We start from the raw sequence: 16,628 nt of genomic DNA on the forward strand, positions 1-16,628 counted from the left end.
GAGTGCGATCACCACCAAGTGCTTCCTGTGATCACCATAGAGCTCCGCCCGGAAGTGATCGGTGTATAGGGCCACACGTGGAGACAGCGGGTCCCGGTAGTCGTTGTGCTGATGGGGAAGTCGGGGAAGCTGCGCCCCGGGGTGGCCGGGAAGGTGAAGCGCTGGAAGAAGGGGCACAGCAGCAACTGCAACCCCGAGGAGAGGAGACACCGGGAGGCCGCACGGAGCCGGTTCTTCAGCCGGAGCTCCGGTGAGAGAGGGGGAGGGGAGAGACGATCACTATCATTATTTTGAGCATTTTTAATTAAAGTAACAATTACAATGATAATATTGTTCCCTTTCTTTTTATTTATTTTTTTATTATTTTTCATATCATCACTACTATGTATTATTTTTTTTCTGCTACAATTATTATAAATTATTATTATATTATTCTTAAAATGAGGATTATTTTCATTTAATATTATAAAAAAATATATATATATGTAAAAAAAAATATAAAAAAATCTTTTATATATATATATATATATATATATATATATATATATATAATTTTTTTTTTTTTTTCTGAATATTAAATGAATAATCCTCATTTTAAAAAAGAAGTTTACATAGAAAATTACATAGTAGTGATGATATGAGGGAAAAAAAAACTGACTGGCGACAGTATGTGAAAAAAAAAAAAAAAATATATATATATGTGTGTGTTATTTTTATTAGGTAATCATAAGGTGAAAATAAAAAATCCTGATGACCTCATAGTAGTAGTACAGTGTTACTATAGATATAAAAAAATAATAAATATATATATTATTTTTCACATACTGTCACCGGTCAGTGTCTCGGATCGCTGCCATATGAGTTATATGACAACGCGGTACTACACTGGTGACAATATATGATAAAAAAAATTTGAGCTTTTTATTAACCACTTCAATATCGGGCACTTACACCCCCTTCCTGCCCAGGCCGTTTGTTGCTGTTTAACCACTTGCTGCCCGCCGACCGTCATATGACAATATCGCAGTCACGATAAAAATCGCAGATAGCCGCCATTACTAGTAAAAAAAAAAAAAAAATAATAAAAATGCTATAAATTTATCCCCTTATTTTGTAGACGCTATAATTTTTTGCGCAAACCAATAAATATACGCTTCTTGTGATATTTTTTACCAAAAATATGTAGAAGAATAGATATCGGCCTAAACTGAGGAAAAAATTTGTTAAAAAAAAAAAATTTGGATATTTATTATAGCAAAAAGTAAAAAATATTGTGTTTTTTTTTTTTTTCAAACTCGTCACTCTTGTTTTGTTTATAGCGCAAGAAATAAAAACCGCAGAGGTGATCAAATACCACCAAAAGAAAGCTCTATTAGTGGGGGAAAAATGATAAAAATTTCATTTGGGTACAGTGTTGTATGACCGCGTAATTGTTATTCAAAGTGTGAAGTGGTTAAATGACAATTGCGCGGTCATGCTACGCTGTACCCAAACAGGATTTTTATCATTTTGTTCCCACAAATAGAGCTTTCTTTTGGTGGTATTTGATCACCACTGCGTTTTTTTTTTTGTTTTTTTTATTTGTTGCTAAACAAATAAAAAAAAAAAAAAACTAAAATTTTGGGAAAAAAAAAAGTTTTTCTTTTGTTTCTGTTGTAAAAATTTGTAAATAACTAAGCTTTCTCCTTCACTGATGGGCACTGGTAGGTGGCACTGATATGCAGCACTGGTGGGTACTTATGGGTGGCACTGATGGTATTGATAGGCATCACTGATGGCACTGGCAGGCATTGGGGATGGGCACTGATTGGCAGCTGCTTGGTGGTCTAGGAGGGCATACCTGGTGGACCAGGGTGGTGCCAATCCCTGGTGGTCCTGGCGGCATCCTGGTGGTCCTGGGCGGGCATCCCAGGGGGGGCTGCGCTGATAAACAATCAGCACAGACCCCCCTTTTGTCAGGAGAGCAGCCGATCGGCGTCTGTCAGACGCGAGTGAGGAAAAGCCGATCAACGGCTATTCCTGTTTACATTGTGATTGGACACGGCTGATCACGTGGTAAAGAGCCTACGTCGGAGGCTCTTTACCGAGATCGGTGTAGCGGTGTGTCTGTCTGACACACCGCACCAGCGATCGTCACGATGCGCGGTCATTCTGGGAGGCCGTAATAAGATGTCCACCCAGGACAAGAGCCATGCCATCATTTGGCTGGCGGGAAGTGGTTCAGAAATACAAAAAATAACCCAGCAATGCTTCTTTCTAAACACCTTGGACTGTCTACTTTCAACTACTTTAATAAGGGGTCTTTTGGGGGGTATTTGTACTTTCCTGGCGTTTTTGAGTCTCAACAAAAGAGATCGGCCTTAAGTACATCAGGACTGATCGAATTCTTAAGGTGTCGGCATACCAAGACATTTTCATGTTCCCAACTTTGTGGTGGGCACTCATGTTGGAACAGGAAGGGGCCGTCCCCAAGAGGTTCCCACAAAGTTGGGAGAATGAAATTGTCCAAACTTTCTTGGTATGCTGACCCTTTAAGAGTTCCCTTCACTGGAACTAAGAGGCCAAACCCAACCCCTGAAAAACAACCCCCACACCATAATCCCCCCTCCACCAAATGATTTGTACCAGTGCACAAAGCAAGGTCCATAAAGACATGGATGAGCGAGTTTGGGGTGGAGGAACTTGACTGACTTGCACAGAGTCCTGACCTCAACCTGATAGATCACCTTTGGGATGAATTAGAGCGGAGACTGTGAGCCAGGCCTTCTCGTCCAACATCAGTGCCTGTCCTCACAAATGCTCTTCTGGAAGAACAGTCAAACATTCCCATAGACACACTCCTAAACCTTGTGGATGGCCTTCCCAGAAGAGTTGAAGCTGTTATAGCTGCAAAGGGCGGAGCCAACTCAATATTGAACCCTACAGACTAAGACTGGGATGTCATTAAAGTTCATGTGTGTGTAAAGGCAGGTGTCCCAATACTTTTGGTAATATAGGGTGTGTATAAATTTATATTTTTTTTATACCATATTTGCGGTTGGCAAGTGACTTCAAAAGTCCTTCCAATCCGGTGAAAACATCTCCAGGTTTGTGATACCTGTGCTCCACCTTACATGATACCTGTGTCCTCACCTGTCATTGGTTGATGTTCATATTTCTGCTCTCCAGGGAAGAGTGATCTGACGGTAGACGCTGTAAAGCTGCACAATGACCTGCAGTCGGGTTCCCTGTCCATACAGAAGAGGCCGGAGGAAGAGGAGGAGGAAATGGCCGTCACAGAAAGATCCGGGGCCACCTTCCTCAGCGGCCTCTCCGATTGCACCAACATCACCTTCAACAAAGTCCAGAGATTCTGGGAGTCCAACTCGGCCGCTCACAAGGAGGTGGGTGACGACTAGGGTTGTGGACCTTTTGAAGGAGAACTTTTCATCTAATAACCAATAACTGCACATTGTTTTGCAAATACAGAAATATGCATTTGTTTTTTTTAGCCTGCAGAGCATTGCACCTATAATCAGTAGATGGCGGGTACAATGTCCGGCTCCTGCAGACTGTCAGTACCGCTGTCTGCCCCTAGGGGAGGTAATTACTGAAGAGCAGGAAGGTTCAGTGAACTACAAGCTGCCTGCCTCAGCGGCAGATGGGACTTGTAGATCATTGAATATGAACATTCTCATTACACACGTTCCTGGATTAGGCTGAGAAGTATCGGGAGACTGGAAGCATCAAAGGGCCATATACATCTCTGCCAACACACCACAGATCACCAAATACCAACCGAGTGTTTTATTGTAAAATAGTCACATCGCAATGGAGGAAGAATGATTGGCACATCTGTGTGGGCGGTTAGTAGGAAGAATGTTCTTTACATTGGTGATCAGTGAGAAGAATGTTCCTTACATTGGTGATCAGTGGGAAGAATGTTCCTTACATTGGTGATCAGTGAGAAGAATGTTCCTTACATTGGTGATCAGTGAGAAGAATGTTCCTTACATTGGTGATCAGTGGGAAGAATGTTCCTTACATTGGTGATCAGTGAGAAGAATGTTCCTTACATTGGTGATCAGTGAGAAGAATGCTCCTTACATTGGTGATCAGTGAGAAGAATGTTCCTTACATTGGTGATCAGTGAGAAGAATGTTCCTTACATTGGTGATCAGTGAGAAGAATGTTCCTTACATTGGTGATCAGTGAGAAGAATGCTCCTTACATTGGTGATCAGTGGGAAGAATGTTCCTTACATTGGTGATCAGTGGGAAGAATGTTCCTTACATTGGTGATCAGTGAGAAGAATGTTCCTTACATTGGTGATCAGTGAGAAGAATGTTCATTACATTGGTGATCAGTGAGAAGAATGCTCCTTACATTGGTGATCAGTGGGAAGAATGTTCCTTACATTGGTGATCAGTGGGAAGAATGTTCCTTACATTGGTGATCAGTGAGAAGAATGTCCCTTACATTGGTGATCAGTGAGAAGAATGTTCCTTACATTGGTGATCAGTGGAGAAGTCGTTATCTATTGTTTGCTCCAATCTAGTGTTATAACTGTTGCATTCATTTGTGTTTATAGGACTTCTATCACCGATACAAAGTATAGATCTGAGACTTAATTGATTGTCTTTTTAGATCTGTGCGGTTCTGGCTGCAGTAACAGAAGTGATCCGCTCTCAGGGAGGGAAGGAGACAGAAACGGAATACTTTGCTGCTCTGGTGAGTGATTTCTCTGCATGGTTGCCATTGTCTTCATTTTTCAAATGTGCTGCACTATAATGCAATAAAACGGGCGTCTCTAAATGGTGGACCACGGTCCGGGTCCTGACCAAGTCAATGTCCCATCCGGACCCACCGCAGATGCGGCATTTAGGATCATCTTTTTCCCCTCAGCCACCGCTAGCTCTGTTGTCTTTGCAGAGCTGACATTGGAAGAGCAGCACAGCGATGGACGGGGGCTGGCCTGGTTCATGCACAAATGTCTATTCAAGTCACACCCAAATTCGGCAAAAGCAACGCATGTACTACTGTTTCAAATTGGTGCAGCACCGCAAAGTCGGCGTCGCACTAATTTGACCGGTGCCACCGTCAAATCGCATGAGAAGTCACTCCCATGTGAACGGGGGCTTAAAGTGTTAGTGAACTCCCATTGGACACTTCTACCTACAGGTAAGCTTATAAGAAAGAGTCCTTGTAACTAACTACTAAATGTGCGCCGTACAGGAGATATTCAATGTCCCTGCAGCCGGTGACGTCACACTGAAGGAGCAGCATACTCGTGCCGTTACCTTCAGAGATCTGTGCCGTGGCCGAGACTCCCGCGCGCATGGAAGGGAGTGATGTCATCGCAGATTGGCCGTTCAAGCAGCCGGAGCCCCGTGAACCCGGAAGGAAGACCGGGTGAAGATGGAAGCTCAGCGATGACAGCGCGCCACTGAAGGGCTTCGTTCTTAGATAACATTTTCATAATGTGCTAGTAGGTGAAGCCTACTAGCACATTATGACATTACCTTGCAGGGAGAAGATTTTTTAATTTTTGTTTTAAAGTGGAGTTCCTTCCGCTCGCCCCTTTTTAAAAAAAAAATTAAAGTCAGCAGCACCACATACTGTAGCTGCTGATTTTTAGGCTGCATTGACACCTGAGCGTTTCAAAGTCGCTCGTTTTTTACCGCGCATTTTGCCTCGTTTTTGCCGCGGTTTTGTTCAGGTCACCAATGTAAAAGGCAGAAAAACGCCTGTAATCTGTCCCAAAGAAGCTCATGTTATTTTTTGAGCTTGGGGTGTTTTTCAGGCGTTTTTGCTTCAGGTGACAAAACGCTCAAATGTGAACAGGTGCTATTGAAATGTATGGTTGGGCGTTTTTCAGGCGTTTAATGAGCTGAAAACGCTCAGGTGTGAATGCAGCCTTAACATTAGAAAACTTGCCTGTCCTGGAGTCCAGTGATGTTGGCACCTCAGCCGATGGACAGGTGCTGCCGCCACCGTTGCAGGTAAGGGAGCCTGGCAGTGTAGCCTTTCGGGTTTCACCTCCGGGTTCCCTACTGCGCATGCGCGCTGCACTCTCTCACTGGCCCGGCAGAAGGGGGCCGAGCTCTTAACGTAACTTGCCGCAGCCCGGTCACCCAGGAGTGGGGACAGGGTACCTATAATAAAAAAAAAAAAAAAAAAAAGTTACCTGCTCCCCCCCCCCCCCCCCCCCTGAAAATGTGGCACCGGAGAGAGGGATGGAATTAGGTAAGCAGAAGTTCCACTTTTACAACTTCGTTTTGAGTTTACTACTGTATTACTATTTAATAAAACTGAAACCTGTGGGAGTTAAGCAGTTCTCGCTCTGAAAATCGTCCTCTAGGTGACACTTTTTTTTTATGATTTGGTTTTCTCTTCATTTTACTAACTGATAAGGAGATTAAATGCGGAAATCCCTCCATGGTTTGTCTGTACACTGCAGAACATAAAAACAAAAATTTTTATATATTTTTTTTTTTTTTTTCTCCCATAGATGACCACTCTGGAAGCTGTTGAGTCTGCGGAGTCGCTGTCTGCCGTTGCCTACCTGCTGAACCTGGTTCTGAAAAGGTAAGCCTGTCTGTCAACGCCCCCCCCCCCAGTGGTTACGGGTCATTGGTCCTTCATCCTCCAGTAACTGATGATGTGTTTTAGGGTTCCGGGTCCTGTGCTGATTAAGAAATTCTCGGACACGTCTAAGGCCTTCATGGATATTATGTCCTCACAGGCCACCAGCGGCAGCACCTCCGCTCTTAGATGGGTAAGTCGTGTTCCTTTTGTATTATCCTGTGTTTTTAGATTTTCATGTTTCTGTAATTTTAGAGAAGCTGGTCCCGTCACAGCGTCGTGCGAAGCTGCACCTAAACAAAATTGGCATCCTTTTTTTTTCCCCACAAATAGAGCTTTCTTTTGGTGGTATTTGATCACCTCTGCGGTTTTTATTTTTTGCGCTATAAACAAAAAATGCGACAATTTTGGGAAAAAAAAAAAAAAAAAAAAAAACATTTCTTTTTGCTATAATAAATATACCCAAAAAATGTTTTTTTTTAAAAAATCTAATTTCGTCTGTTTAGGCCAATATATATTCTTCGTATTTTTGGTAAATAAAAATCGCAATAAGCGTATATCAATTGGTTTGCGCAAACGTTATAGCGTCTACAAAATTGGGGATAGATTTATGGCATTTTAATTATTTTTTTTTAGCGGTACCGCGACATTGCGGCCGACAAATCGGACACTTTTATCACATTTTTATGGACCATTTACATTTATACAGCGATCAGAGCTATAAAAATGCACTGATTACTGTGTAAATGTCACTGGTAGGGAAGGGGTTAACACTAGGGGGCGATCAAGGGGTTAACTGTGTTCCCTGGTGAGTGTTTCTTACTGTGGGGGGAGGAGACATATCGCTGTTCCTACTTACTAGGAACAAACAATCTGTCTCCTCTCCCCTGACAGAACAGGGATTTGTGCGTTTTACACAAGCAAATCCCCGTTCTGGCTCTCGCGAACGTGGGTGGCCAGCGGCGATCGCGCCCCCGCCGGTTACGCGCATCGGATCCCCTGCCATGCAACAGGCGCGCGCACACGGCGGCTTTGAAAGGAGAAGACGTTCCCATACGTCCTTTTGATGGAACGTGCCACTGTGGTGCCGTGTATCGGCGTGAGCCGGTCGGTAAGTGGTTAAACTGGTTCTAAAGCCAGCTTTACCTTTAACCGGTTCCCGACCGGCTCCCGCAGATATACTGCGGCAGAATGGCTCCCTTGGGTGAAACCCCGTATGGGTACGTCCTACCCCTTTTGGCCACCAGAGGGGGCGCGCACTGCTGTGGGACCCGATGCGCGTGGCCGGCCGGCACGATCACTGACAGCCATGCGCTATCGCGTGCACGAGTGCCAGCACGGGGATTTGTGTGTGTGTATACGCACAAATCAAATCCTTGTGCTGTCAGAGGAGAGGAGCCATATTGTTTGTTCCTAAGTAGGAATATTGATATGTCTCCCCTCCTTGTCACATCCCCACACAGAACACACCCCTTCCCTGCCAGTGACATTTACACCGTAATCAGTGCATTTTTAATATAATGTAAATGGTCCCAAAAAACTCAGAAGTGTTTGATCTGTCCGCCGCAATGTCGCAGGCCTGCTAAAAATGGCAGATCACCGCCATTTTTCTACAAAAAAAAATAAAATAAATGAAATAATAAATGCCATAAATCTTTCCCATAGTTTGTAGAGGCTATAACTGTTGCCACCAATCAATATACGCTTATTGCGATATTTTTGGTAAAAAAAAAAAAAAAAATCCTATGCATTAAGGTGAAAGAACACCTGGCAGTCATCGGGGCCTCTCTCTGCAAAACGAGCTGCACAGTGGAGGCAAGTATAACATGTTTGTAAAGGAGGAGTTTTTTTTTTTTTTCGTTTTTTTAACTAACAATCACTTTAATTGACACTTTTTGCTTTTTTGCACATGTAGCACCTTGCACTTTCATATATTGTGTTTAGTAGATTCATACATATTTTTAGAGTGTGGGAGCACGGATTGCAGTAAAACGGTGATAGCGATGTCTATTTTCATATACTTTTGTATGTCTTTCTGCAATCTCATTATTACATCATCTTCTTTATTTTAATTTTAATTTTTTTTTTTTTTTTCAGATCGTTTCATGTTTGTCAGTGTTGCTTCGGAAACAGGACCTGTCTGCATGGAGTTATCCCTCCACTCTGCAGGTGTACCATGGCTTACTGAGCTTCACTGTCCATGCAAAGCCATAAGTAAGTTGTAGACCAGGAAAAAAAACAAGAGACCTTTTAGAAAAGGAAGTCTTCAGAGGTCTGTGGGTACTTTTTTAATATGATCTGATCCTCCGTATGTGTGATTTTTTTTTTTTTTTTTTTTTTTGTCGTAGGTGCGGAAGGCCGCTCAGCTTGGCGTGTGCTCCATCCTGAAGGGCAGCGAGTTCATGTTTACAGACTCCGCCCCCGCTCACCATCCTGCTGCCCAGTCCACCGCTAAATTTTGTGTCCAGGAGATCGAGAAATCGGGAGGTGAGAGTTGTATTTTGTGGGAAGGGACAGAACACGGGGAAGGGTAGAGTAAGAGCTGAGTATAGAAGGAAGAGTGCAGAGTCAGTGGGAGGAATAATGCCTCAAAACCTCAACCTCAAATATCAAGACTGAAAATTTTGTTTAAAAATTTGAAGCTGAAATCTTCCAACTTCTACAAATCATGATTGTTCCCAATAGACTGCTGGTGAAATAAAAGTCACCTCTACTCCCGTGTGAGGTCCTGCCCTTCCTGGAAGTATTAGAGTTTTGCTACAATAGACTGAAGCAACTTTCGAAAATGTTGGTGACCTTTACCCACTTCTCGATCACTATACGTATATTAGGGATCAACCGATTTTCGGTAAGGCCGTTATCAGCATTTTCTGAAAAATCAGTATTGGTCACAAACTAGACCGATATTGCTTGCACCACCCTGGTACTGCTCTCTAGAGCGGACGGTCGGCTTTATTGTAACAACAACCGATGCAGCTCAGCAGCCGCTCGGCTGTTATTACAAACAGTGGCAGGGGACACCCCCCTCCCGCTACCTTCCGCCGCTCGCCTGGGCTCTCCCGTCCCACCAGGGGGCCCGAGCAATCAGCTGGTCGCCACCGGCTTGCCGAAGACCCGAACAAAGCCAATGCTTCGTTTGGATCTAATAACCCATGACATCACTTCCCAGGTTACTGACATCTTAAAAGCACCAGTTTTAAAAAATAGAAAGTATTCAGAAACGCTGATCTTGACGTTTTTGAGTACTTTCAAGTGCAGTGGAGGGGTTTGGGGTCTTATAGACCCCCTGATCCCTTCATAAAGAGAACCTGTCACTGCCTATTGCTGTCACACGGGATGTTTGCATTCATTGTGACAGCAATAACAGTGATAAAAAATAAAGAAAAATGTGTAAAATTTTTTATTTTTTTTTAAATGTACAGCATATTGGCAGACCATATCGGCTATCGCCCTGAGAGGTTGCCGAAATTATTATTGTTTCGGCACCGAAAAACAATCGGTTGATCCCTAGTGTGTGTGTAAATATATATATATATATATATATATATATATATATATATATATATATATATATATATATATATATAGAATATATATATATATAGAATATATATATATATATATATATATATATATATATATTCCATATATATATATATATATATATATATGAATTATTATTAATATATATGTTGTGGGTTTTGGAGTGGTTTATAGGGCTTATGGCTGAAGCCATCAGCCATAACCCCAGAAGGGGTTAAAAGTGCCCCCTTAGCGCTGCTTTGAAAGTGGCACCTATTTATTTCAATGGGCAAGGGCGGTGGGGGAGCAGTGTGTACTCCGCTCCCGCACCGCCCCAAACATGCTGCTTAAAGGACTTTTTTTTTTTTTTTCCTGTCCTGCAAGCGCACTGCCCCAGTGTGAACACACTCTGGCTTTCACACTGGGGCTGCAGAAGAGGCAGTTTACAGGCGCTATTTTTAGTGCAAAAACGCCAGTAAAGCGCCTCAGTGGGAAAGTGGCTTGAAGGTCAGACTTCAAAAGTAAATACAATGTTATAACAAAGTTCAAGTGGGAGAAGTTTCTTGACGATAGGACGCAGTGGGGAGGAGCTGGGGGCATGTGTTACACCATCACAGGCGGCTTCCTTTTTGTGCCATCCATTGTGTACAGTGATGGCAGTTGGTCGGCAAGTGGTTAACCATCACCCACCCGTCCTGTAGCAAAATGACGGCCGGGTGGAACATTTGTCGATCCGGGTGGACGTCATATGACGTCCTCCAGGATCGTGCCTTGCACGCGTCCGCAAGGCTGCACTGCAGCACGATCTGTCCCTGGCTGTGTTCGATGACTGATCAGTGTACTGGCCCTCTGCCGGTACCATGTGATCGCTGTGACCAATCCCAGCAGATCACATGCCAATTGTAAACAATGGCTGGCTTCCTTTTTATGCCAACTATTGTGTGCAATTGTGTTGCTAGCTGTGATTGGTCACAATGATCACATGGTACAGACAGGGCCAATCGCAGCCCATCTGTACCATGTGATTAGCAAATAGCAACTAATCACAACAAAACAAACCTGAATGAATCAGTTTCATTCAGTAAAATGCTTGCTTATTGCAATGTAATGCAATGTAAACATAATGTGTGTGTAAAAAAAAAAAAAAAAATATTAAAAATTAAAAAAAAAAAACAAAAAAAAAACATCACTTCCCCAGAGTAGTAAAATGTTACTATGGAAATATTTTATTGCTCTAGTCAGAGTGTTAAAAAAATGTTTTTTTTTTTTTTGTACTGTCACCAGTCAGTCTATGATCACCCCCACACCAGTTACATAATAACGCTGTAATGGTGACAGTATGTAAAAACAATTTTCGATTTTTTTATTATTTATTTTCTAAAATTTTATGACAAACTTCAAAAAACCCGCCATGCCTCTTACTAAATACATTGGGACTGTGTCTCTAATTTCCAAAAAAAGGTGTCATTTTGGGGGTATTTGTACTGTCCTAACATTTTTGGGCCTCAAGAAATCAGGATTGATCAATTTTCAGATATAATATCCCATAGTTTGTGGACTCTACAGACTATAAATTACTCTGATTTGGGTTATTTCCACCAAAGAAATGTAGCAGAATAAATTTTGGCCTAAAAATTATGAAGAATGATTATTTATTTGCAAAATTATATAACGGAAACAAAGAAAAACGCGTTATTTTTTTTTTCCAAAATTCAGTGTCTCTTAGTTTAGCAAAAAATATATATATAAAAAAAACGATGGTTAAATACCACCAAAAAGAAAGCTTTATCATTGTGTTGATCAGATAAATGTATAACTTTGTCCCCCCCCCCCCCCCTCTATGGTCTTCAGGCAGTAAAGAAGCCACCACAACGCTACACATGCTGACCCTGCTGAAGGATCTGCTGCCGTGTTTCCCTGTCAGTGTGGTCAAGTCTTGCTGTGAGACGTTACTGAAGGTCATGACCTTGAACCATGTGGTGAGTGTTTTGGGGGGGGGGGAGGGTTGGTATTATACCATTTACATACCCCCTCACCCAGCTATTTCTGCACTAAAGCCGTCTATAGATGGTTCGAATCTCGGCTGGCTCAGCAAAAATGGCCTGGTCATGAAGGGGGGGGGGTAAATCTTACAGGGGGCAAACGGTTACCATGTCTCACTTTACATTTTCTTAAATGTTTCTTCTTTCCCCCTCTGCAGATGATCATGGCTTGTGCCATGCAGGCGTTCCATGCCCTCTTCAGTGCTCACCCTAATGCCAATGCTCTGTCCGCCGAGCTCAATGCCCAGATCATCACAGTGAGTATATATGTTCAGAGAAATCTGATTTCTATAAAAGATTGTATCGGCCTTACTAGAAATTTTCTTCCTGGGTTGCCATAGATACCGGAGTCATCCTGTAATCTCTGCAGAGAACTGTCTGTTTGTGTCTTTATTTGACCACTTGCTGACCGCGCTATAGCTGAATGGCGTTTACAGCCCTGATGGCTAGTTCTGGGAGGCTGTCATATCCCGTGAGCGCCCGCTGACGAGAGGACACTGCTGATCACACATTGAGGTAAAGAGCCAATCAGCGGCTGTTTACCACGTGATCAGTTCTGTCCAATCACAGCTGGTCATGGATGTAAATTGAAGTCGGTTATCGGCACTCCTTATTACACGCTGACAGCGAGAGGAGAGCCGATAACCGGATTCTCTAAAAGGGACATCTACACTGATATGAAGGGCACTGATTATCCGTGTCCTGATTATTAGTGCAGTCCAAATGGTGCCCACCAGTGCAAGCCTCATCAGTGCCCATCATTGCCACCTATCAGTGCCTCCCCATCAGTGCCACATATCATTGCCACCTATCGGTGCCTACCAGTGCCTCCTCATCAGTGCCCATCGTTGCCACCTCTCAGTGCAGCCTCATCAGCGCCCATCATTGCCACATATCAGTGCCTCCTCATCAGTGCCCATCATTGCCATTTATTAGTGTAGCCTCATCAGTGCCCATCATTGCCACATATCAGTGCCGCCTCATCAGTGCCCACCAGTGCCGCCTCATCAGCGCCCATCATTGCCACTTATCACTGCAGCCTTATCTTTCTTTCTTTCTTTCTTTCTTTCTTTCTTTCTTTCTTTCTTTCTTTCTTTCTTTCTTTCTTTCTTTCTTTCTTTCTTTCTTTCTTTCTTTCTTTCTTTCTTTCTTTCTTTCTTTCTCCTTTTTGTCTGAATTAATAAGCATGCTTTATGCTAACTTGATGTATTCTTTGTGTTATGTGACTGGCCTGGCTGGCGGTAATGGAGAAAGCTCACATCAACTTATCACGGTAGTAACGTTTCCACCTATTACAGTGTTTTTTTTTTTTTTTTTTTTTACCACACGAAGACCAGGCATTTTCTGGCACTTTTTGTTTACATGTGAAAAGCTATTTTTTTTTTTTTTTTGGTAGATCCCCAAACATTATTATTTTTTTAAAGTGGAGACTCTAGGGGATAAATTGACAGGTTTTGCAATTTTTTATGTCTTGCGGTATTTGTGCAGCGGTTTTTTTCAAATGCAGTTTTTGGAAAATAAATACATAACCCAATTTTTTTTGTAAAATATAAAAGATGTCACGCAGCGTAAATAGATACCAAACATGTCGCGCTTTAAAATTGCGCACGCCCGTTCGACTAACTACGTAAATTTTACTATCCCTAGGCAACGCTTTAATAGCTTTTACAGGTTACCAGTTTAGATTTACAGAGGAGGTCTGGTGCTAGAATTACTGCCCATGATCTGATGTTCGCAGCAAAACCTCACGTGTGGGGACGATCGTGGTTTGCGTGTGTGCGTGACATGACTCATGCATTTGCCTTTGCGTGCTAGCATGGGGGGATGGGGGCACTTTAAAAAATGTTTTTTTTTTATTACACTGTAAAAAAAAAAAAAAAAAAAAAAATGTTTTTTGATCACTTATTGCTGCCACAAGCCATGTAAACAACCCTTGTGACAGCAATAGGCATGTGACAGGTCCTCTTTATGGGGAGATCTGGGATCTATAAGACCCCCAAACCCCTCCTCTGCACTTGAAAGCATTCAAAACACCAAGATCGGTGTTTGTTTGTTTTTTTTAATACATTTGGTTTTCCAAAAAAATGGCGCCATTAAGATGCTGGTAAATCGGAAGTGAAGTCAGCGCCTCAGGGTTACCATAGCGACGATCCGATCAAAGCCAATCTCCGGCTTTCTTTGGGGTCTCCCGACTAGCCGGCGGACGTGTCGGCGAGTAGCTCGGGTCTCCTGGTAGGATGGGAGAGCCCGAGCGAGCCGCCGGAGGGGACGACCCCCCTCCCGCTGCTTGAAATAACAACTGAGTGGCTGGTTAGCCACTCCGGTGGTTGTTACAAGTGAGCTGCCCGTCTCTTTAAAAAAAAAAGTACCGGGGTGATGCCTGCAGCTGCATATCTTCCCTGTACAAGCGCTTGAAGTCCAACGACGTACCAGGTACATGATTTGGCGGCAACTGGTTAATTTTACCTAAATCCCTGTCATGCCTTTAATTAAAAATCTGACACAATGCGACAGTTCACATATATATATATGTCATGTGCTGCCTGTCTGTTGAAGGCATTGTTTTTCAAAAGACACTATGCCTACTGTGACAGTAAAGGTATTCCCCTCCATAATATTACAGTCACTGCAGAAACAAGTGGTGATTGATCTCCACAGCATGGCTGCCTCAAAACCATCGCCGTGTCCTGCAGGAAAGGCATCCAGACAAATGTGTTTAGTAACCGCATGTGGGCTGATGATGCCAGTGATGTCACCTCTCTCTACTGATTTGATAGGCTACATTCTCAGTGATGTCACCTCTCTCTACTGATTTGATAGGCTACATTCTCAGTGATGTCATCGGTCTCTAGTGAATGGATAGGCTGCATTCTCAGTGATGTCACCGCTCTCTAGTGAATGGATAGGCTGCATTCTCGGTGATGTCACCGCTCTCTAGTGAATGGATAGGCTGCATTCTCGGTGATGTCACCGCTCTCTAGTGAATGGATAGGCTGCATTCTCGGTGATGTCACCGCTCTCTAGTGAATGGATAGGCTGCATTCTCCAGTGATGTCACCGCTCTCTAGTGAATGGATAGGCTGCATTCTCCAGTGATGTCACCGCTCTCTAGTGAATGGATAGGCTGCATTCTCCAGTGATGTCACCGCTCTCTAGTGAATGGATAGGCTGCATTCTCGGTGATGTCACCGCTCTCTAGTGAATGGATAGGCTGCATTCTCGGTGATGTCACCGCTCTCTAGTGAATGGATAGGCTGCATTCTCCAGTGATGTCATCAGTTTTATTGTTACATGTTATAACGCTGTGTTTGTTTTGTGTTTGCAGGTTGCACAGTGACCTGAGTTTGGGTCATCTACCTCGCCTCTCCTCCACCTCCATGAACTGCCTCTTGTCTCCTCATCTGCAGGTTGTGTCTGCAGCTACCGGAACCATGAAGGTAAATGTCCTCCTGACCACAGAGCCGCTATGACCAGCAACATCTGCCTGGCAACACATCTGTATGCTCCTGTTTAGCCTGTGTGTTATGTTAATATTCATTCAGATACATAGTAAAAAAAAATAAAAATAAACAATTTTATGGATCATACATAAGCACATGCAGGTAACATGTCTGATTTGCCTTCTGGGGGATCAGGAAGGGATTTATTTTTTTCCAAGCTGGAGAAAATTGGATAATTGCTTTATTGGGTTTTTATTTTTTATTTTTTTGCCCTATGGGTATAGCATTGTGTATATGGAGGTTTTCTATTTATTTATTCTATTCATTTTTCTGTTGAACCAAATGGATTTTGTCTTTTTTCAATCTATGTACATTCTGGTCTCAATGATGACGCTCAACTTTTTCTGTCTTTTTTTTGTTCTGCAGTCCGTTCTTACAGAGTGTGTCGGCCCTCATGTAAAAGATATTGGAAGTGTCTCTTCTGCTCCAGTATCAGGACCGGCTGGTCACCTCTATAAAATGTTCATGTGAGTCCTCCTGAACCCCATTATAATTACTGCAACTATGTTGAATGTTCTGCCCCAAAGTTTTGCCTGCGCAGATTTACCAGTGTCACATGACCCTTACTGTCCTTTTTATTTTTTTATTTCTAAAGTGAGTCAATTGCATATTAACCAGTTCCTGCCATGCTATAGCCGGCTCCAGCTCAGGCTTACAATGCTGGGAAGGGCGTACATGGATGTCCTCGGGGCGCGCTCTGTGATCGCTGAGACCTTCGGACTCAGCAGATCACAGATTTGGGGTAAAGGGCCATGTGATCAACTTTCAGCCAATAACAGCTGATCACAGGATTAAACAGAAGCCGGTAATCAGGAAAAGAAGAAAGCCGGTAACCAGCTTCTGTTAAAGGGACATTGGTCCCAACGTTGCCCACCAGAGCTGCCAATCTGTGCCACCTATCAGTGCAGCCTCATCAGCGCACATCAGTGAAGGAGAAATATTACCTGTTTGCAAAATGTTATAACAAACTATAAAAAATTCTTTTTTTTTTTTTTGGTTT

General features: G+C 43.0%; 1 protein-coding gene across 1 annotated transcript in view; it reads left to right on the top strand.

Moving 5' to 3' along the window:
• The window catches only part of LOC141105582 (RRP12-like protein), an 18,576-nt gene continuing 1,948 nt past the window's right edge, over nt 1-16,628 (top strand). Inside the window, exons 1-11 of the mRNA XM_073595506.1 lie at nt 1-250; nt 3,169-3,383; nt 4,627-4,710; nt 6,491-6,567; nt 6,652-6,757; nt 8,662-8,778; nt 8,913-9,051; nt 11,938-12,065; nt 12,287-12,385; nt 15,454-15,565; nt 15,995-16,095. Of these exons, the coding sequence (XP_073451607.1) occupies nt 112-250; nt 3,169-3,383; nt 4,627-4,710; nt 6,491-6,567; nt 6,652-6,757; nt 8,662-8,778 (738 nt within the window). The 5' untranslated portion in view covers nt 1-111 and the 3' untranslated portion in view covers nt 8,913-9,051; nt 11,938-12,065; nt 12,287-12,385; nt 15,454-15,565; nt 15,995-16,095. The remainder of the gene's footprint in view (nt 251-3,168; nt 3,384-4,626; nt 4,711-6,490; nt 6,568-6,651; nt 6,758-8,661; nt 8,779-8,912; nt 9,052-11,937; nt 12,066-12,286; nt 12,386-15,453; nt 15,566-15,994; nt 16,096-16,628) is intronic.

This window comes from Aquarana catesbeiana, linkage group LG08 (assembly GCF_042186555.1).
Source record: "Aquarana catesbeiana isolate 2022-GZ linkage group LG08, ASM4218655v1, whole genome shotgun sequence".
In the NCBI taxonomy this organism is placed as follows: Eukaryota; Metazoa; Chordata; class Amphibia; order Anura; family Ranidae; genus Aquarana; species Aquarana catesbeiana.